A 22,385-nucleotide genomic window follows, 5' to 3' on the forward strand; every position below is an offset into this window, starting at 1 on the left:
AGGCATGAAACTATAACCTGTAACCTAACTATAACATTACTGTAACGATTACTATAACATCACTGTAACAACCATGCTCAGTGCATTATGAGCCTTCCGAAGACACCCAACGTGACAAACTTTCCATTGGCTACCACACAATCATTTGATAAAGATGAACATGAGGGTGTAGGGTGTTCCCCCTGGGGTACACAGTGTCACAAGTACCCTTCCAGAGTATATTGTTTAGGATGAGCCTTGACATGCTAGATTTCTGTGGAACCAGTCCTTGTCCAAATCATATCAATAATGATTTTCCAGTAATCCCAGTATGCAACTTCTTTGCCTTCCTGCTGTTCCCATATGGGTGCCCACATGCTCACTCCTTGCACAGTCCATTGAGAATCAGAGCTTATGACCACATCACAGCCCAAGGGAGTTGCTTCAAATGCTCGCTTGACTGCTGCCACTTCCCATCCCTGGGCTGACATTCCTTCACATGGGATCGCCAGCTCTTGTTCTGGAAACAAACAAACAGCTGCTGCTGCACAGCCAAGTTGACTCTCCTTGTCTCCTAGATCCACCTGTGAACCACACCCACTTGTGATCCAATATTTCCTGTAGCAGATCGCCAGCTGCTTGCACAGGCCCCTTGTGCGGTGTCTGCATGGGCATAGGACATTCATGTTGCTCCCCTTCCATTATTAGAGCCTATGGAAGTAGTGGGGGTTCTTTTACTTTCGTCACCACAAGCCTGCGGTTCTGTAGAATCAGAGCCCACTTAGCCAAGCGATGATGACTTACTCTAATATCAGAAGTCTTCCCTTGCAGAATCAGCTTCACAAGGGGTGTGAGCTGTTGTTAAGGCTGATCCCCACTCTGTCACTCCGAGTGCGGAAGTGGGGGCCCGCAAGGATTAAAAAAATTAATACTGGCCACTCCAGGCTTGTATTACACTCCCAAGGTTACAGCTTCTCTCTGACCTTGGCTTGGTAAACGCTGCCACTGCCCAAATGCAAAAACATTCCCTTTGAACCCAGGAAGAAGCACGTGGGAATTCCTCCCTGTGGGGTACCCTCAAGCCTTTTCATCCCCCCTCCGGGGAAGAGCTGAGAAAGCCACAGCTAATTTCCTTTGTTTTCTATCAGCTAATCAAGCAACATGCACAAACCCCTTAGGACACCAAAAAATCCAATCCTGTTCTTAAAAAAGGTAAATTTTATTAAAAACAAAAAGGAAAAAAATTACAATCTGGAACTTAGCTTTTTGCGAGATCTTAAAAGAAACAATTACAAAAATTAAGCACCCAAGATAGCTTTCTTGGGGGATCAGCTTAAAGGTTACAAGCTGTCAAGGTTCCTTCCCCACTCTGAACTCTAGGGTACAGATGTGGGGACCTGCATGAAAACCTCCTAAGCTTACTTTCACCAGCTTAGGTTAAAACTTCCCCAAGGTACAAATTAATTTTATCCTTTGCCCCTGGATTTCCACTGCCACCACCAAACTTTAACTGGGTTTACTGGGAAACGTAGTTTGGACACGTCTTTCCCCCCCAAATCCTCCCAACCCTTGCACCCCACTTCCTGGGGAAGGTTTGGTAAAAATCCTCACCAATTTGCATAGGTGACCACAGACCCAAACCCTTGGATCTTAGGACAATGAAAAAGCATTCAGTTTTCTTACAAGAAGACTTTTAATAGAAGTAGAAAAGGAATCCCCTCTGTAAAATCAGGATGGTAGATACCTTACAGGGTAATTAGATTCAAAACATAAAGAATCCCTCTAGGCAAAACCTTAAGTTACAAAAAAGATACACAGACAGGGATAGTCATTCTATTCAGCACAGTTCTTTTCTCAGCCATTTAAAGAAATCATAATCTAACACATACCTAGCTAGATTACTTACTAAAAGTTCTAAGACTCTATTCCTGTTCTGTCCCTGGCAAAAGCAGCATACAGAGAGACCCAGACCTTTTGTTTTTCTCCCTCCTCCCAGCTTTTGAAAGTATCTTGTCTCCTCATTGGTCATTTTGGTCAGGTGCCAACGAGGTTACCTTTAGCTTCTTAACCCTTTACAGGTGAGAGGATTTTTCCGCTGGCCAGGAGGGATTTTAAAGGGGTTTACCCTTCCCTTTATATTTATGACACAAGCAACCAGAGCATCAGGGGTTAGCACAGAGGAGATCCACAAGCCAAAATAAACAGAAATAAACCTAATTGTGTCTTCCTAAACATCCCTAATTTACTCACATATTTGGGTTGTTAAAAGGAGTTCTAGATATGATCTGATGGTTTTCATATCTGGTTCAAACTTTACACAGCATTCCTGCTGCCGGTCTCTGCAGCACAAAAAGCAACAGACAAAGGGAAAGTTTCTTTCCCCATTTTAAAAAGTTCTACCTTCCCATTGGCTCTTTTGGTCAGGTGCTCATTCCTTTTCTTTTACCTGTGGGCTTGTTAACCCTTTACAGGTAAAGCAAGCAGAGAACAGACCAAGAGGGATTTTATAGCTAACGGGCTGGCTGGCTGTCCATCAAAGGGAGCTACTCCCACCGCCTCTTCATTGGTCACAGTTGTGGTTACAATACTAGGTGCTTGTCCTGTCCTATTTCTATTTCTGCAAGGCCCATATAATAGCCAAGCATTCTAGTTCACATTCTTTTGTTGCTGCCTAAGCCAGTGTCCATTGTTCCTGTGAGGCTGGGCTGGGTTTGTCCCATCCATGCCCTGACGAGGTGTGAACCGCCCCTCTGTTCTTGGAAAATCTGGACTCATGGGGTGTTAATTTGCGGCTTCCATAAGCAACAGGGCGCTGCTTTCCTGCAGCAGTACGGCACCTGCAGCTCCCACGCTGTGCAATGCCATTCACTAAAGAGACTTCCTTGGATCTGGATATGCTCATGCTGGCGCAGTCATAACTGCTTCCTTTAACTTTCTGAATGCCTCATCATGTTCTGGGCCCCAGGCCCATTGTCGGTTTCTATTTATTAGGGACCACAGGGCTCTGCAAATTTCAGCAAAATTTGGTATAAAATCCTGAACAAATCCCATAGCTCCTAATAACACTCTAACTGAATGCACTTCCACTGCCTTTGGGACGGTACTTAAGATTTCCACTCTTTGGTTACTGATAGTACGACCCTCCTGTCCCAAGAGAGTACCTAAGTATTCAACTTCTTGTTGTACCAGCTGTGCCTTGTCCCATGAGAATGTAAAGCCTGTTTTCTCCACTATTCCCAGGACCAGCTTAGTTCGATGTTTACACTCCTCCTGGGAAACGGCTGTTATCAGTATGTCATCCACATAAGAAGTAACCCACGGCTTATCCGAATCAGGGAGTTGAGCCCTCACCCTTGTCACGTTGCATGTGCTGTAGCTGGAGCATCGTGGTATCCCACGGGGACACGTCGAAATGTCAGCTGTTTGTTCTGGAATGTACAAGCAAATCGAGACTGACTCTCAGGGGTTAACGGAACGGCAAAGAAACAGTCAGCACTATCCAATACAGAGAAACACTTAGCAGCTGCCGCTATGCCAGCCGGTATAGCTGGGAGATTACTACGACTGGTGCCCTCGGGACTATAGCAGCCTTGATTTTTCTATAATCAATTGTGAGGCGCCACCTTCTGTCCGCTTTCCGCACAGGCCAGGGCGGAGAATTGTACGGACTTTGGCACTCCACCACCACTTCTCGTTCTTTTAAATCCTGTAGCAATTCTTCTACATGCGGAACAGCTTCTGCAGGACAGGGATATTGAGGAACTGGTTTTACAAAGTCTCCTACGATTTCCACTGCTGCTTGTATGCCCCAATTCGGATTTCTTCTCGGCCCCCACCACAGGGACCTCCTGTGTCCATTCGTTATCTGGTAACGCCACAGCTGCTATGGCTTTGCAGACTCCTTTCCGTAATCCTCCTGAAATCACCTGCTCACTCACAATCCTGGTCTCCCTTTTCTACAGCCAACCTCCTGCCAGATCAATTATCCGTTTCTCCTGCTGTACCACATCTGCACCTAAGATGGCATTTTCGGTCATGCTGTTCCAGACCACTGCATCTGTCCAAAACTTACTGTGTCCTATCATCCATGACAGATTTTTTAATAAAATCCCTTTCACTCCTGTGCCCTGAAATCCAAATAAAGGAATAGTCTGTCCTTTCTGCACATCCCCCTGCCCCGATTTCATCAGATTTGCATCCGCTCCTGTATCAATTAATACTAGCAACCATTGTATGTTTCCTCCCGCCCCCACCTGCCCCGCTTCCACCTAAGGTCTAGATGGGGCTGCAATTTAGCCACTAATGTCCAGTCTTGGGGGCTGGGGTTGCTAAGGGCGAGGCAACGCTACTGAGAGGTGGAGCTACCCTGATGGGAAGCTGCCACGTCCATCTGAGCCAATTCCTGGGATAACAAGCCGTAAGGCTTCAGATCTCCGCACCTGTTCCCACAATCTCAACAGCCTTAGCCCTAGGTTGTAGCACAGGCTGTGACTTGTTCCCTGCCAAATCACTCACAGCATTTAACAAAGCCTCTCAAGTCTGTCCATCTAAACGAACCAGATCCGCGCCTTTCTCCTGGAGCAAAGCCCATATTGGTGCTCACACTGATCCTCCACCGGACCCGCCCCGTCCTTTGTTGGATCGTCCCACTCCATGTCCCATACCGGCATGATTAGGACCCCTGTAGCCTGCTTGGTTGCTCTAAGAAACCTCGCTGACTGCCTTCCAGGAGCAGCCACTTATTCTGCTTACGACCTTTTCTGCCTCCCGGGCCAGTTAATCAATCCAACTCCTCTCGAGATCCTATAAACACCTTAATAGGTTCCCTGAAACCATCATATAACAAATCTGTTACCACCCCCGCTGGGCGCCTCCAAGAGGCAATACTTCCCCTCTCGCAAGCACAGAGTCTGAGTGTAGCAAAAGCCTTCTAATAACAGAGAGAAACAATGTGGCATTATGTTGGGGAAACACCCCCAACAGGATTCATAACGCAACCCATGAGCAAAAAACCCACCTCAAGCAAATTGGGCCAAGTCCTTTCCCTTTGGTTCTTGAGTCCAGCAACCCAAAATCATCCAAAGTCCCAAAAGTCCAACAACCCAAGTCTCTGCCCCTGTTCAGTGCAGCCCCAGAGTTTGAAAGTTTATCTGCAGAGTTTTACCTCCCAACCTGGGTGGAGATGGAGTGGGGTTAAGGGGCACCTTACATGGTCCAAAGACGATCACCCCACCTCTCCATGGGACTCCGCTCCACCAGCTGTCCCACAAATCACTCAGCTCTGCCAGCCGCCCCCATGAGCTGCTCCAGGCATCCCACAAACTGCTCCACTCCACCAGCTGCTCTGCTCTGCCAGCTGTCCCACAAACTGCTCCGCACTATTTCTTCAGGCTTCCCCACTACTTAACACAACACTCAGGGATTTCAGCTCTTAGTAAGTTTAGCTCTTTTGGGATTTCAGCTTGTAGTAGAGAAGCTTCAGTGCTAGTGCACCATTGGCCCAATGTGAATTCAGCTCAGCAGCCTGTAATTAGACTCCTAATAGAATCAAAATTAGCTCTGATATTCTACAGTGAAGAAAGTGCAATTAGCACATAAGGCCCTCACCAGGAGACTCATACCACCAGGTATCAATACCTATCCCCAGCCATTTTCCATTCACTGGGAATTGGAACCCATGACCCTTGCCTAGCGAGTGCTGCTTAGTTGATGGTGAGTCCCTCCATCATAACAAAAGGCCAAGTACAGTTCCACTGTCCTTGATTCACATAATCAGGATAATAACAGTTTATTCCTGCCCCAATAACAGAGAAACTAATGCTCCTACAGCAGCCAAAGTGACCATCTAGGTGGGGTGGGTGTGTCTATGCAAATGAGATCAGGCCCTGAAGTTCTTTTCCACAACCCACCATGACTCGCCACCAGATGTCAGGGTAGAGCTCATCCTGACTCTGCTCACATCGGTATATCAATGTTATGGTAGGTGGGCTGAATGGCTGCTTCACTCCCATACTTTTTGCCAGGCCATAATGACCACCCCCCTTTTTGCCCTTCTTTTCCTCTTTCATATACTCGTGTGGAGGTGGTAGGGCACTTGGAATTACATATTCCTCCTCCTTGTCTTGTGCTTTTCCCCTCTGCCGCTCCGTCACAGCATTTTCCTGATCCTCCTCGTCCCAGGGATTATGTTCAAAAACCATGCTGCACATAGTTTTCCTAGCCACCAAAGCAGATTCCATCTTTTTAATCACTTCAATGCATTTCTTATGATGCTCTTTTCCAGGTGGCTTTGTAGCCTGTTCAGTTTGTGCATCCATATCACATGCCAGTTCCTGACAAATCTGAGTGAAAGCGGCCATCTGCTGGATGTTAGTTACATTTTGCGTCAGAGCAGTTTGCAGATCTCTTTTCATCCCCTCATTTTGCCATCTCAGCTTCTCCAGCTCCTGTTGCAAACTTTCCTTCTCCTGTTTCCAAATCTCCTGCTCCTTGTTCACAGCTGATACATAATCCACACAGCAGCTGTCAAGGTTCCCTCCCCACGCTGACAAATCAATTAACAGCAGGACAACACCCTAAGGAACCCCCTCTAAGAACTGCTCCATTTGCATTAGGAGAGACAGATCTTCCAGAGATTTAACGCTTGCTCCTGATATCCAGACATCCCAATTTTTCACAATGTGGTAGGCGTGTCGGGAAAATGCCACGTCTGGTTTCCACGTTAGGGCTCTGAACCACTGACAGGCATGCTCAGGTGTTAGCTCCATTCTAATTCTGGCCTTTTTAAAAAAAGTTTGTAGCTGTTCTTGTGTTCCTTGGCATTTCAGCTGCCGCCTCTGCTAAGGGTCCACTGAGCTGAGGTATCAGCTCCACCATATACTGGTCTGTAGAGATGCTGTACCCAAGTCAGGCCCTTTCAAAATTTTCTAAGAAGGCCGCTGTATCATCGCCTACTTTGTAGGTGGGGAATTTTTTGGAATGGGGAGCGGTACCTGGAGAAGGATTGTTAGGGTTGTCTGGTAGACCCAGCTTACCCTTTCCAGAGCTAAGCGCTTCAGCTCTAACTCCGTCTCCAAGCGTTTTGCCTGCATTTTTGCCTCCAAGCGTTTCACCTCTTTCCTCTCCTCCGCTTCCAACTCCAAGCGCTTTAAACCCATTTGTCTCTCATGTTCTTTCTGTTTTTGTTCAGCCTTCAATCTGGCTAATTCCCAATTTTTCTGGACCTCACTTTCCATCATCCCAGCCTTCCTGCGCTTAGCCTAGCCTAACCCAAGAGCTAGTGTCAAGGTTCCTTCCCCACTCTGAACTCTAGGGTACAGATGTGGGGACCTGCATGAAAACCTCCTAAGCTTACTTTTACCAGCTTAGGTTAAAACTTCCCCAAGGTACAAATTATTTTACCCCTTGCCCTTGGATTTCCACTGTCACCACCAAACTTTAACTGGGTTCCTGAAAAAACGTAGTTTGGACACGTCTTTCCCCCCAAAATCCTCCCAACCCTTGCACCCCACTTCCTGGGGAAGGTTTGGTAAAAATCCTCACCAATTTGCATAGGTGACCACAGACCCAAACCCTTGGATCTTAGAACAATGAAAAAGCATTCAGTTTTCTTACAAGAAGACTTTTAATAGAAGTAGAAAAGGAATCACCTCTGTAAAATCAGGATAGTAGATACCTTACAGGGTAATTAGATTCAAAACATAGAGAATCCCTCTAGCAAAACCTTAAGTTACAAAAAAGACACACAGACAGGAATATTCATTCTATTCAGCACAGCTATTTTCTCAGCCATTTAAAGAAATCATAATCTAACACATATCTAGCTAGATTACTTACTAAGTTGTAAGGCTCCATTCCTGTTCTGTCCCCGGAAAAAGCATCACACAGACAGACACAGACCCTTTGTTTTTCTCCCTCCTCCCATCTTTTGAAAGTATCTTGTCTCCTCATTGGTCATTTTGGTCAGGTGCCAGCGAGGTTACCTTTAGCTTCTTAACCCTTTACAGGTGAGAGGATTTTTCCTCTGGCCAGGAGGGATTTTATAGGGGTTTACCCTTCCCTTTGTATTTATGACAGCTAGAAAGAAAGAAAAAAACAGATTGTGAATTCCCTTGCTGTAACTTAACTACTCTGCCCTCAAGCAAAGAAAAAAAACTCCAGCTGCTCTCAGCTAAAAAAAAAAAAAAATTAAAAAATTGTCCTTTTAAAAAAGCAAAAACACCCTCCCTGGTTTTCAAGCAGCCAAAAGAAAAAATGTGTCCTTTTAAAATCCTGAGGTCTGTGCTTCTGGTTCAAAATGATCCCACTGTGCTGCCACCATGTCGGGGTTCCCTCCCCACTCTGAACTCTGGGGTACAGCTGTGGGGACCCCCTAAGCTTATTTTTACCAGCTGAGGCTAAAAACTTCCCCAAGGCACGAATCCTTTCCTTGTCCTTGGACGGTATTTGCTGCCGCCAGAAAGTGATTTAGACAAAAATTCAGGAAAAGGCTCACTTGGAGTCCCTTGTTCCCCAAAATATTCCCCCAAGCCCTTTCACCCCCTTTCCTGGGGAGGCTTGAAAATAATGTGAGTACTGACCAGACCCCTTGTCCCTAGGATGCTGACAATCAAACAGGTTCTTAAAGGAAGAGCTTTATTTAAAGAAAAAAGTAAAAGAATCACACCTGCCAAATCAGGATGGAAGGTAACTTTACAGGGTAATAAAAAGATTTAAACACAGAGGATTCCCCTCTAGGCTCAGCTTCAAAGTTACAAAAAGCAGGAATAAAACTCCCTCTTAGCATAGGGAAAATTGACAAGCAAAAACAAAAGATAATCTAATGCATTTCCTTGCTTTACTTACAACTTCTGTAATTTTAGATGTATGTTTTCAGGAGATGTTTTTCCTGCTTGGTCTCTCTCTCTGTCCAAGAGGGAACAACAAAGAGAGCACAAACAAAACCTCTCTTCCCCCCACCCAGATTTGAAAGTATCTTCTTTCTTTATTGGTCCTTTTGGTCAGGTGCCAACCACGTTATTTGAGCTTCTTAACCCCTTCAGGTAAAGTGATTCTGTACCTCTGGCCAGGAGGGATTTTATGTTACTGCATACATAAAGGTTGTTACCCTTCCCTTTATATTTATGACGGGGGGAATCAACACCATTGTTTTGAAACTGGAGTCTCTGCAGGAAATATCGGAGATGGGCGCTCCCTGTGTTTTATCCAGTAACAGCAATCACAATGCTTGGCACTTGCATATCATACATTTCAGATGGGGATGACAAACGTTAGTGAACTCATTACATGATGGATGACAAAGACCTCTTTGGCCACTGGATCCATCCCCCATCCCAGGAACAGAACTGTCACCATTTACATCCAAGATATTCCAGCAAATGTACTCAAGGCTGTACGTTTGTAGAGGGAGAGCTGCAACATCCCATGACCTAGAGGTCGCTGGACAAATCCTTCTTTTACTAACGTGTACCTAAGCAGGTATTTATACAGCCAGTGTCACCACAGGACCAGAGTGCCTCTGGGCACACACTAAGGGAAGAATCTCTCTCTCTAGTATCCATCACCATGGTACTTAGGCACCTAAGTTACCATTCCAATGGCCATGGCAATAATCTTTGACTCCTGATGGTCCAGGAGTTCAAAGCCAGCCTGTGCAACCAAAATCCCTCGTGGTGGCACTTTTGGCCTTTGTCTTTCCAGAGAGCCCTGATCTACCATGGACCTCACAACATACCAGCTAACGCACCAGCCCTGATTCTCCATGCGAAGTCCACTCTTAGTTTGCTGTTGATTCAATCCAAACACTTTCTGCTCCAGCCTGCTCTATTCTCTCTCTTACTGTCACACATCAGCTTCTGCAGTACCACTATCTGAGCTGCCCTTAGTCTGGGTATTTCTTTGTCTTTTTAATTTTTTTTAACTTCTTAATTTTTATCTTTAATTCTACCATCTACTTATAAAGCTGCAGGAAGGCTCTGGGACCGGTACAGCTCCCAGGCTTCCGAAACCATTATCATGCTCCTGCATGAAATCTGCCAAGCTATTACACAAATCTACTTCCAGCTTTTCTTTCTCTCCAGGTGTTCTCTGTCCTTCTGACATACCTTTTACTCAACCAGGCTTTTCAGCCTGAGCCTGTAACTCAACAACGGAATGGGACTGTAAATCAACTCACAGGCTATGGCGTGGAGAATTATAGGTTGCGACCCTGTTCTACTGCCCCCTTCACCTAGTGCAACAAACAAAGAAACTCCCTTCCTCTACACCACTCCTGGCTGGCTTGCCCAAGTCCGTTACCCAGGGTTTTCAGAAAACACAGCAGGGGCAACTTAACTCTTTCATGTTAGGCGGTGTCACGAATAAATCAATGGGAACGTAGCAATTCCGTCCGATAAAAGATTAACGCAAGTAAGCCTGCTTTATTTAAAACTGCAGTTTATTAGATTTAAGGACACAGACAGAAGCAATAGGTTTCGAACAGTTCAGATATTTTCCTAAAATCTGGAATGGTATTGAGTAAATTAACAGCGGGTACACAACGGCCAGTTGTTCGCCCACCAGGGAGAAAAGGTGTCAGGAAAAAGTCTCTGAAGATGGCTTCAGAGGACTGCTGTATAGTACACTATATTAACTAGTTTTTTATAATTAACATTCACAAAACACATAGGTCATAATGACCCCTACTAAATTATTACATTTCCTAAGTTTCAATAAACTTTTATATTGAAGGTGCCCAGATTTAAAAGTCTTTTGTTGATCAAGGCTTTTAGTTATACTTGTTGACGGTTTTTTTATTTTCATTAGCAAAAACTGCCAGCTAGTTTTAACCTTGCCTTTAAAAGCCTGTTTTTAATTAACCCTTAACTATGTAGTTTTTTATTTTATTAAATGCACATAATACGGCTCCAGTTAGCTTAGTTACATTCTAAGGTACACACTTCCCTTAAATCCAAAATAACACAGCAGCAGCGCCGGAGTGACTGATGGTGGCAGAGCGAATGGTGGCAGCAGGGTCAGTTGTGCTCGATGCACGTCCTGGTGGTGTTTGGTGAACCCAAATTAAGGCCCCTCTGAACTCTGGGTCTTTGATGACCAAGGACGGCCAACTGTGAGTAGGGTGCAGTGGAGGGAGAGGGGAGGAATGTGCTAACGGGACATTTGTTTGTCAGACTTTCCAACCACAAGGTGGGAAACTGAGGCAAAGGACACTGCCCAGAGTACTCTGGGGTCGGGTTGTTTTATGATCACATGTGTTTGAATGTGGATGTGATGTTTTCCCAAACTAATGCTGGGTTCCCTTTCCCTTTCAACAGCAGTTCTCTTTGGTTACACACAGACTCAGTGCCTGTGAGTGGGGAAGCCTCCGGGATGGTTATGAATGTCCCAGTATGGTGCTTAATTTCCCCAGATTACTGGGTGGGGCCTTGAGCTGGTTCTTTGTGGCAGTGTTAAGAGGAACCCCTAGGTATTGAACCTGTCTGTGGGTGCTGCCGACTCCACCTGGCTGAAGGGTGAAGTTACACTGTGGTAGGCCATGCCTAGAGGCCCCACCCATGCCAGGGCCTGTTGTGTTAATTTAGATGGAATGTATAGGCCAAAGGTGTTAACATAACCCAGTAGCTGTCCAGCACTGAACAGTGTTAAACAAGGTCCAGCGGTGGGTATTTAGCGACCTCAGCCAGTTTAGCATTGTGGCATATACATTATAAAATTCCGAGCAGAGTTAGAAATGGATTGACCAAAACACAAAAAGGAAAAAACTCAAATGGGAGCCAGGAGCATTGAAATGTAGTGTTAAGCAAGGCTTTTATCTTCACCCTTGTTCCCTTTCCTCTTAGCAGCAGAGAGCGTGTAAAAGGTCCCCTCCCCCCCGTGTGACAGTCTCTGCGGTGGGATGAAAGGTGGTAATAACTGTCCTTTTGGGGAAGAAGACGTTAGGTACAATGTGCTGGAGCCGGCGTTGGTGCTGTTGTTAAAGTCTAATCCTGGTTCAAATCCCAGGTGGTGTTTGGGATTCAGCCAAAGCCCCAAAAGGAGGTGATGTCACCTGGGTCCCTCTCTCTGGCCTGATCTGGTCACCCCATCTCAAAAAATATATATTGGAATTAAAAAAGGAACAGAGAAGGGTAACAAAAATGATTAGATGGATGGAACAGCTTCTGTATGAGGAGAGATTAAAATGACAAGGACTTTTCAACTTGGAAAAGAGATGACTAAGGGGGGATATGATAGAGGGCTATACTGTCTGGGCAGGTGTGGAGAAAATGAATAAGGAAGTGTTATTTACTCCTTCACATAACACAAGAACTAGGGGTCACCAAATAATTAATAGGCAGCAGGTTGAAAACAAACACAAGGAAGTATTTCTTCACACAACGCGCAGTCAACCTGTGGGACTTGTTGCCAGAGAATGTTGTAAAGGCCAAGACTATAACAGCGTTCAAAAAAGAACTAGAGAAGTTCCTGGAGGATAGGACCATCAATGGCTATTAGCCAGGATGGGCAGGGAGGGTGACCCTAGCCTCTGTTTGCCAGAAGCCGGGAATGGGCGACAGGGGAGGGATCACTTGATGGTTCCCTGTTCTGTTCATTCCCTCTGGGGCACCTGGCACTGGCCACTGTCGGAAGACAGGAGACTGGGCTAAATGGACCTTTGGCCTGATCCAATATGGCCGTTGTTATGTTCTTATGACCGGGGTGGGGAGCTCGGATGAGCTGCGGATTGAAACGCTGCCTAAAGGGCAGCGAGAGCCGAGGTGAGCCCCTTCGGGTAGGTGCGTCCCCCGTAGGCATACTTTGCCTACTATATTTGCTGGGGCAGGTGTGCACTGAAGCCGTTTCCCCTGGCTCCCTGGCTCTCTCCCCCTGCCTGGAGTGGTACCTGGGCTGCCGGTGCTGGGGAGCGGGGCAGGCGGGGAGATGGGCCAGGTTATCGGGGGAGCCCCCCCTGCTGCCGCCACGATGCGGCCACTCCAGCACCAGCTGCTGCAGAGATGCCGCTGCTCCGGCGCCTCCTGGTGCTGCTGCGGCTGCCTTCCTCTCGGGGCGGCTTCTGCTGCTGAGGGGATGGCGCACGCCAGGCTCCTGCTCCCCGCCCCATTCCCATATCCCCTTCTTTTCCCCATCCCATCCCCCTTCCTTTCCTCACTGCCCCCTGCCCCAACCCCTTCTCTCCCCTCTGCCCTATCCCACCCCCATTCCCCACTGTCTCTTCCCCCCCATGCCCCTTCCCCCAGCACCTCTTGCCCTGCCTCCCCGCCCCCCCCGGGCACTCACCTTTGCGCAGAGAAAGGGTGGGCACTGGGACCCAGGAGGCCATGTCCTGCTGCAGAGCAGAGCACCCAGCAGGAGAACAGCAGCTCCATCCAGCCCCCTCTGCTGGGGCAGGGGGGAGTTGCACGTGACCCCCATGCAGCCCCCCGCCCAAACTCTGTCCATCCCCTCCCTGATTGTCTCCCAACACGTCAACTGGCCCCCAGCTGGATTCCTCCCCCGCCTGCGGAGTCCAGGCTGGGAAGCGCAGCCACCCACGGCGCCTGCCGGTCCTGGCTGAGCAGGGGCTGGCGCTGCTGAGACGGCGCTCCCTGCTCTCGCCGGCCCCCGAGGCCGGTTTCTTCGTGTTAAAAAGGGGGAGGGAAGAGCCCTCCCGATTCCGGCGCCCCTGCCTCTCAGTGCCGGATCCCCAGGAGTCTGCTACAGCTCTCAGCTACGGTTGTGCAGGCTCAGACGTCCACACCCTGATGTTCACACAACAGCTAGACACGACCCTGCTTGGAGGAGCTCGGTGTCTGCGTGGAGATGGGACCAGGAGGAGATGGGTGGGCCAGAAGAGAGAGGAAACTCTGGGTATTGCAGTTATCTGGAAGTAAACCAAGTCTTGTCCTACGTCTTAAGCTTATGATCAAGTAAATTGGTTAGTCTCTAAGGTGCCACAAGTACTCCTGTTCTTTTTGCGGATACAGACTAACACAGCTGCTACTCTGAAACAAGTCTTGTCTGTTGTCTAAAAGGCCAGGCCCATCCTGCCTCCCTCGGGGGGTTCCCTTCTTCTCCTCGAGTGGGATCTGGGCGGCTCAGGACACAGTCAGAGGGGGCTGGCTGGACGAATCTACGCAGGGGCCAGGATTGGGACAGAGGAGACACACACAGAACTGCATGCTCAGGAGAGTTTATTCTTGTTGTGGGCTGCAGCCACTGAGGGGAAGGGGCAGGAGTGTAACTAGAACAGACACACTTCGGGGAAGAGAGTTTGCAGCTGGGGAAGTGAGATCTGGCCTCTCAGGGGGGGAGAGGACTGTCCCTTGATACAGCAAAAGCATCGGAAAGTCTGGGATGTTGCCTGATCGTGCCCAAGGAGCCCAGTTCTTTTGCATCCCAGGTGCGGAGCTCCCCCTTCAGGCGCAGGCGAGCGACTCCCCTCACGAGAGTTCATACTGGCAAACGTAGGCGTTTTTCGTATGACAGTCTTTATCATTCCAGTTCTTAAAATCTAGAAGGCAAAACAGAAATCACTGGGGCAGGGGAAGGGCAAGTTGGGCCATTCCTGCCCTTACAGTGACAACCCCCCTCATTGCACCCTGCTGAGAGAAGACCCCAGCCCCCGTGAATGAGGCTGCGAGGATGAGGAGGCTGGAGATGAAGGCCCATGTGCCTCAGACAGGGACAGCTCCATCGTTCCCTAAGGGACCCTGAGTCAGCGTAACCATGGAAGACCCTCTTCTATTGTGTTGGAAAGTGTCTGATGAGAGCAGGACGGGGCCTCTTGGTGCTAGGTGCTGTGTCCACACACACTGACAGAGTATCCCTGCCCAGAGAGCGCACAGTCTAAATAGACAAGAGGTGGGAGGGGAAACTGAGGCATGGAGTTGGGAAATGACTTGCTCAAGGTCACCCAGCAGATCAGTGACAGGGCTGGAAATAGCAGCCAGGTCTCCTGTGTCACAGTCCCTTACCTGTCCTCTACACCAGGCTGCCTCTCAATCTGTGACTGCTGTTACCTCCCCACCAACGCCCCTCAAAAGGCCAGAAAGGAGAGCGCAGAGCCCTGGCCAGGTGCCAGCGGGGAGACAAGCTCAGGAAGAGGGAATCTGGCTTGCTCTGTGCTGAACGAGCCGGCCCTACCTCCATCTCCTACACATCTGGGTTTGGGCATGGCCCAGAGGCAGCATCTCTTCCCAGCGGACAGCACTAAGGATTCGGTTTGATGAATTGCTGTGAATTTCACCCTCTTCCCCATTCGCAGAGCCACACAGCCCCGGGAGCGCTATTCAGAAACGGTTCCCACACTGGTTTTGCAGTAGTTTTCACTTCAACTATTAGCTGTGTGTGTGATTGGTCATGCAGGTCACATGGCACTGTTCCCGCTCCAGGATTGGACGAGTGACACTTTTAAGTAGGGGACACTGGGGGGAAATGTCCTGCCCAGTGTGAGTTTGTGGGGAAAGGAGCGTTCGTACCAACGCTGCTGAACACTCAGACTCGTGAGCATCGGATGGGTGGGCGAGTCCGTGTGACTAGCATGGCCCATGAAGAATGAGTCACTCATGAATTAGCGAGTGAGCTTCCCCTGTTCACGCAGCTCTCCGTCCTATTGCCAGCGAATGAGACGAGACTTTCAGCCCCGCTCCACCCCCCTATTTCACTCCAGCAACACGGACAGCAGGAAGCTGCCTTAATGGCCAGCTGGGGATTCTTCTCACATAGGGGAGCCCAGCAGAGAGAGCTGCCCTGCCCAGCCCTGGCCTCCTCAACATAGGGGACAGGCTGGGGTGTGTCCGAAGCCCCTGTGCTCTGGCTGTCCAGTTTGTTACTGCCACTGTCAGAGCAGTCCTGAGGTTGCTCTAAATTTTCCTGGGGCCCAAATAGTCCCCTTGCTGTCTTCAGAATTAGAGTGCCAAAAGCCACCAAAGCACCAACCGAAGGACCCATACCCCACCTACATGGCACCTAGTGGGCAATAGCTCTGCTCTGGTCTTTCCCTTCAACTGATCGTCTGGCGCCAAATGTACTGGATGGCCTTCCTCTGACTGGAGCTGAGTCTCAAACTGGGATGCTTGCAGGAGGAGTTACCAGGTGAGATGAGGGGAGAGAGAGTGGCAGTGTGAGCTGAGGGAGAGAGGCAGGGTGACAGGACAGGAGGCCATCTCCGCAGATAGAGCTGGAGTGTGTGGCCAGGGTGTGTGTCTTGGCTTCTTTGTTGGTGCATGTGTGTTTGAACCATCTGCTTACCACTGTAGCTCAGCAGCTCGACACAGTACTCGACACCATATTTATTGTTTGGTTCCCCGGGGTACCAAGCTTTGTAGCGATACGGGGAGCCATCTGTCCACCTCCAGCGTCTGTTCTGCAGAGACAGGGGAGAAAGGTTGTGGGGTCCCGCGGAGAAGAGACCTTGGTGACAAGGCACCCTACAAACACCTAAACCCAACACAGAAGTGCCCTACTCAGGCAGTGGGAGAGAGTCGGGGAAGGGCCGTGGGGCAGCGGGTGGGGAGAGACCAGCTCGGGGGGACAGGACCTGGAGACGCTGATCTAATAGTAACACAGCACATGAACGTCACCTTCTGCCTTCCAAGCCCGTCGCTTGAATTAATGAATTACCTGGTGATGGAGCAGAGTCACTCTGGAGTGTGTTCTAGTCCCTAAACCCCATAGGCAAGACCCGCCGGGGGGCACTAGTGGTTTTAAGGTGGGTGATCTCCTCCTGCTTAAGCAAAATAAAAGGGCGTCTGTGATGGAGATGCTGGATGGATCAGGGAATGGGACACGGGGCCTCTTCCCCTCTAGTGGGCTCAGCACCAGTCTGACCCCAGGTTAGCAGGACTGGCTAGCTCAGTAGAATCAGAGAAGGGGACATGGGGCCTTTCACCTCTAGGGGTGCTGGCTCTGGCCTGGCCTCAGCTCATGGGGGGACTAGCTGGCTTCGGGGGTCAGAGAACTAGTTCCAATCTATTGCCAGGTTGGGGGGAGCTGGATGGCTGAGGAGACTAGAGAATGGGACACAGAGCCTGTCACTCCTCCCATTCAGAGTCCAACCTAGCCTCCGGTCTGGGGCGGGGGATCCAGGGCCTGAGTCTGTGCATGCTGTTCGGGGAGCCTCCGGACCCCAGCGCCTCCCTAGCGGTGGGGAGGGAAAGAAAACGCCTGGAGACAATGCTTCAGGTGGAGCTTGGTAAGTTTACGAAGGGGGTGGTGTGAGGGGGTTGCCGGCCATAGCAGGGGCTGGACTCGGTGACCCGAGAGGTTCTTTCCAGTCCCCTGTTCATAATGGCTCCTTCCCCCACTGGGGCTCCTTCCCAGCCTGTGACGGCTCCCCCTTTGTTTCCCTGCCCTAAGGAGCTGGGGGCTCTCCTACAAAGAACCAGGTGAGGACGGGATCCCCAAGCTGAGGGAGCGACCAGCAGTGTCGGGGCAACTTAGAGGTGAAGGGGGAGCAGAGGCTCAAGTCTTGGGCAGGAAAAAGTGGCTGGAAAACTTGGTCAGAGTGGAGTGGAGACGGGATGCGGGGTGCAGCGGGAGGGCACGGCACATTGCATGAGCTGGCAAGGGGGAAGGGAGATGGGGCAGTAGTTGGAGAGGCAGATGCTGGTCAAAGGTTGGTTTGATGACCAGAGAGACCAGGGCCTGGTTGTATTTAGCAGGGAAAAGCCAAAGGGGAGTCAGAACCTACGGAAGGATGGAGATGGAAAGGGTGCGGGAGGGCAGGGGTTAAAGATGGAGTGCACATGGGAGAGTCTGGTGCCCATGACAGGGGAAGGGTGTAGGAGAGGGGGAGGGAGCTCCTAGTAGCCCCTATGAAGGTCTCATGGGACATGGTCTCTGCACAGCCCTTGGGAAACAGAGTCATGGAGAGGGTGAACAACTGCCATAGGCAAAGCAGGCTCCGGGCACTCACCTCCCGGGGATCGTGCAGTCCGATCCAGACATGATCCTTGGAGCCTGACTCGGTGATGTATCTGGCCAACGTGTCCCCTTCTGCACCATTGATAATGGAGGCGAGATGGGCCCCTTTGTGGTGATACTGACACTGCACCTGCGGCAGGGACATCAGCGAGGCCTGTTACCCCCTGCAGGAGGATGCTGTTTGGCAGGCAACAAGGAAGGGCAGGGCCCAGTCACAGGAACGCACAGCTAAAGGAGGGAGCCGGGCGTGTTTTACCCCTGCTGAGTGCTGAATAAAACACACCCTGTGCCGGGCTTTGCCCTCGGCCAGCCTCTAGGAGCCCCTCACCCCTGAGCTCAACCCTGGCTCCTCCCACTCCTCCTTGGCCCGCTTCTGCACCAGCCACGTCACTTCTGCAGCCTCCCCACCCATCCTCTGCAGGGGTACACACTGGGGCCAATGGTGATGTCACCAAACCCCTTCAGCCCCTGCCCACTAACCCACCCCGTGGATCCCTGAGAAGAGCCTCGTACCTCAGCTTCTGACCAGGACACCTTTTCAGGGAAGAACCCATAGCAGTGGCCTTGGTAGAACAGCCATTCAGGGAAACAGGACGTGGCCCCTATTCCTGATCCGAGAGAGGGGATGGGATGGGGAGAGAGAACAGTGTGGTGAGAGGCTGTTTCAGAGAAGAGAATGGGAGCAGAGGTGCCGGCTGTCATCATTCCAGCTTCTCCAGTTCTCCCCATATCCTGTGAACGTTTGCCCTCTCTCAGAATGGCCACTATCTCCTATTACTTTCAATGGAGCTGAAGCCACGCAGTTAAAAGAGCTGCCCCTCCCTTGCCACCTTTGTCAGGAGCAGTGAGGCTGTCGTACTAATAATTACCACCGTCTCCTCTCCAAGGGGACAGGAGCTGGGCTGTCCTCCGTGAAGATGGTCTCCTCCTATCTTCTGTGAAGGAGCACTGGGGAACCTGACAGGGAGGGGTATCAAGGGGGTTGAATCAGAGTACACAGGGGACTGTGGGGGTGAGGATGGAGAGCACTGGGTGTCATGGGGACACTGGTGTGACTGGGAGCAGAGGGGAAGTTGGGGGCATTGGAGTATAGTAGAGGCTGAAGGGACACCACACACTGATTTGCTAACCTAGTGAGGAGAGCTTTGAACTAGGTTCAAAAGGGATGGGTGACAAAATCCCACAGGTGACCTTAACAGAAGGCCAAATGTTGGCGGGGGACAAGGGAAATTACAATGAGGTCATAGGAGCAACAAGAGGGAGAACAGTGCGGGCATCTGCTGTACATCTCAGATGTCTATACACACACGCAAGGAGTATGGGGAGTAAATGGAAGAACTGGAAGTATTAGTATTTAAGCTAAATTATTACTTAATTAACATCCCGGGGGGATAAATCTCCTGACTGGAATATTGGTAGAGAGAGGTATAGCTTGTTCAGGAAGGACAGGCAGAGAAAAAAGGAATAGGTGTTCCATTATACATCAAGAATATATAATTCTGAGGTCCAGAAGGTGAGAGGCAGACCAACTGAAAGTCTCTGGGTAAAGATAAAAGGGGGAAAAAAGAGGGGTGATGTTATGTTAGGGGTCTACTATAGTCCACCAAATCTCGGGGAGAAGGAGGTGGATAGGGTATTTCTAGAACAAAGAACAGAAATATCCAAAAGACAATATCTGGTGCTAATGGGGGGACTTCAGCTTCCCAGATATCTGTTGGAAAAGCAATATGGCAAAACATAAAATTTTCAAATCGTTCTTAGAATGTATTGGGGATAACTTCTTATTTCCTAAGGTGGAGAAAGTAAGAAGGGGAAGAGCCACATTAGACTTCATTCTGACTAACAGGGAGGATTTGGTTGCAAATCTGAACTCTGAAGATATTTGGGTGAAAGTGACCATGAGGCGAGGTCTTAGCTGGAGTTCTGTGTCCAGGTCTGCGTGCCGCACTCTCAGAAAGACGTGGATAAGATGGGGAGAGTCCGGAAAATGAGAGCAACAAAAATGCTAAACGGTTTGGAAACCTGACCTGTGAGGAGAGGTTAATAAGCTGGGCTTGTTCAGTCTAGAGAGAAGAAGACTGAGGGGTGATCAGAGAACAGTCTTCACACCTGTTACGGGCTGTTATAAAGAGGATGGTGATCAATTGTTCTCCGTGTCTGCTGGATGGCAGGACAAGGGGTGGCCAAACTATGGCCCATGGGCAGGATCTGGCCCACCAGCCATTTTAATCCAGTCCTCAAGCTCCTGCTGCAGAGCAGGGTCTGGGGATTGCCACGCTCCAGCTGGGGAGTAGGGTTGGGAGCCGCTCCATCCTGCTTCCAGAAGCAGTGGCATGGCCCCCTCTGGCTCCTATGTGTAGGGGCAGCCAGGGGACTCCGCTCTGCACACTGCCCCCACCCGAAGCACCACCCCCACAGCTCCCATTGGCTGGGAACTGCAGCCAATGGCAGCTGCAGGGGCGGCGCCTGCGGACAGAGCAGTGAACAGAGCCACCTGGCCGTGGCTCTGTGTAGGAGCCAGAGTGGGGACATGGCCAATGCTTCCGGGAGCCCCTTGAGATAAGAGCCGCCTGGAGCCTGCACCCCTTAGCCTCTCCTCGCACCCCAACCCCCTATCCCATCCCTGATCCCTCTCCCCACCCTCTGAACCCCATGGTCCCAGCCCAGAGCACCCTCCTACACCCCAAACTCCTCATCCCCAGCCCCACCCCAGAGCCCGCACCCCCAGCCAGAGCCCTCATCCCCTCTGCACCCTATTCTCCCACCCCAGCCCTGAGCCCCTCTCTTACCCTGAACTCCTCATTTCTGGCCCCACCCTGGAGCGTGCACCCCCAACCAGAGACCTCACCCCCTCCTGCACCCCAAACCAAATTTTCTGAACATTCATGGCCCCCCATACAATTTCTATTCCCAGGGATTAGGAGCATGTGGAGTAAGTGCAGAGATTGGTGGGGATAAGTAAGGAAGGGGGGGCCGGGGGAGAGAAATAGTCTGTGGGTCCCAGGACTCTTCTTGGCACAGGAGGAGGGGGGAAGGGTTTGGATTATCCCAAAGCAGAAGGATTAAGTTTACGAAGAGGCGCCATTTTGAGCCCCCTGAAAAGAGATGGCGGTCACTCGTTTGGGATGTTATTGGCACAGTCTGTTCCCTGGTTGGGATGCCTCCCCCTCGCCCCGGTGGGGAGAGTCACCCCGTAAGCAGGAAGAGGAGATGGGGCGGGTCTAGCTCCCAGCCTGTCTCTCACACTCAGCCCCAGGAGGTCTCAGGGATTCCCTCTGCACTCAGAGCCAGGGGCAGCAGGAAGCAGCCTCGCCCCTTGGGCAGGGGCTGAGCGGCTGGCTGGGGTTGGCTTTGTTGGCTGCTTCCACATGGTGGGGCTGGGGGCCCTGGGTGAAATAAATTCACTTCCCATCAAGGGCAAACAGAGCCTGGGGTCTCCAGCTCCGAGGGGCCGGGCAGGGACTCACTTTCCAGCGAGGGGTTAAAGATGAGGCAGCCGAGGAGGCAGAGGCTGAAGTAGGCGACTGGTCCCATCTTCTCGCTTCCCCTGTGGAGAAAACACACAAGGGAGATGGGGCCATGACAGCCTGAGATGCGCCCCAGAGCAACCCCCTGCCATCCCTCATGGGGCATTTCAGTGCTTTGGAACTGGGGCTGTTTGCTAAATGGCCTGACTAGAGAGCCAGTTTAGTTTTAGAAACATGGAGTCCTCTCGTGTTACCACCCAGCCCCTGGTCCGTGAAACACCCACTGCCCCCGCCCCTGGGGCCTTTCCTCCACTGACAGGTGTTTGAATCACACTCATATTTCCAGCTCCAGGGAGATTGAGTGTCTGGAAAGCTAACACCATGTGGTTGGGGCGGGGAAAGGAGGGGAGGGGTGATGGGGGCTGGGACCCCCGTGGCACCCTGACTGGGAGAAGGGGTCCAATGGGAGAGCTGCCCTGCAGAGTGATGCTCCAGCAAGGACTGGACACAGGACTGGATGCTGGGCCAAGCTCTGGGAGGGGCAGAGGGCTCGGCACGGCTCTGCAGGGCATAAGGGTACCACATGCAGGGCTGTGCTGGGTGGGAGGAAGGGGTGAGACAGAGACGGCCCCAGGGTCAGGGGACTCACACAGGGCACTCGCCCCTGTAACGGATCAGCTGCTGCCAGCCACCCAGCGCAGGAGGAGGAAGAAGCTGGAGGAAGCCAGGGTCTCACCTGATTGTCTCTCTGCGTAGCTGCTCTGGTGCAAGGTCAGTTCAAGTGCAGCCTGCATGGGACACTGGCCGTGCCTGGGGCATTTATAGACCAGTCCAGGGAAGTGGTGGGGACCAGGTGTCAATACTGAACATGCAAATCTGTGCTGATGATGGATACAATCATTTACTGCCATGGCAAACAGAGATAAGAGGAGCCCTGACACACCCGCCACCTGGGCTGTGAGCAGGAGAAAGTGCTTGTCAGGGCTCAGATAACAGATAAAATAAGAGTTGTTCCCTCCCCCTCGTCTGTCAGCCCTG

General features: G+C 50.6%; 1 protein-coding gene across 1 annotated transcript; it reads right to left on the minus strand.

Annotated features, from left to right (window-relative positions):
- Positions 1-14,396: 14,396 nt before the first annotated feature.
- Positions 14,397-22,166, minus strand: LOC141992561 (regenerating islet-derived protein 4-like). The gene is given in 6 exon segments (XM_074961839.1): positions 14,397-14,467; positions 16,207-16,321; positions 17,873-18,010; positions 18,394-18,539; positions 21,348-21,427; positions 22,084-22,166. Coding segments are annotated over 6 exon segments (633 nt in total).
- Positions 22,167-22,385: the final 219 nt, after the last annotated feature.

This window comes from Natator depressus, chromosome 1 (assembly GCF_965152275.1).
Source record: "Natator depressus isolate rNatDep1 chromosome 1, rNatDep2.hap1, whole genome shotgun sequence".
NCBI lineage: Eukaryota > Metazoa > Chordata > Testudines > Cheloniidae > Natator > Natator depressus.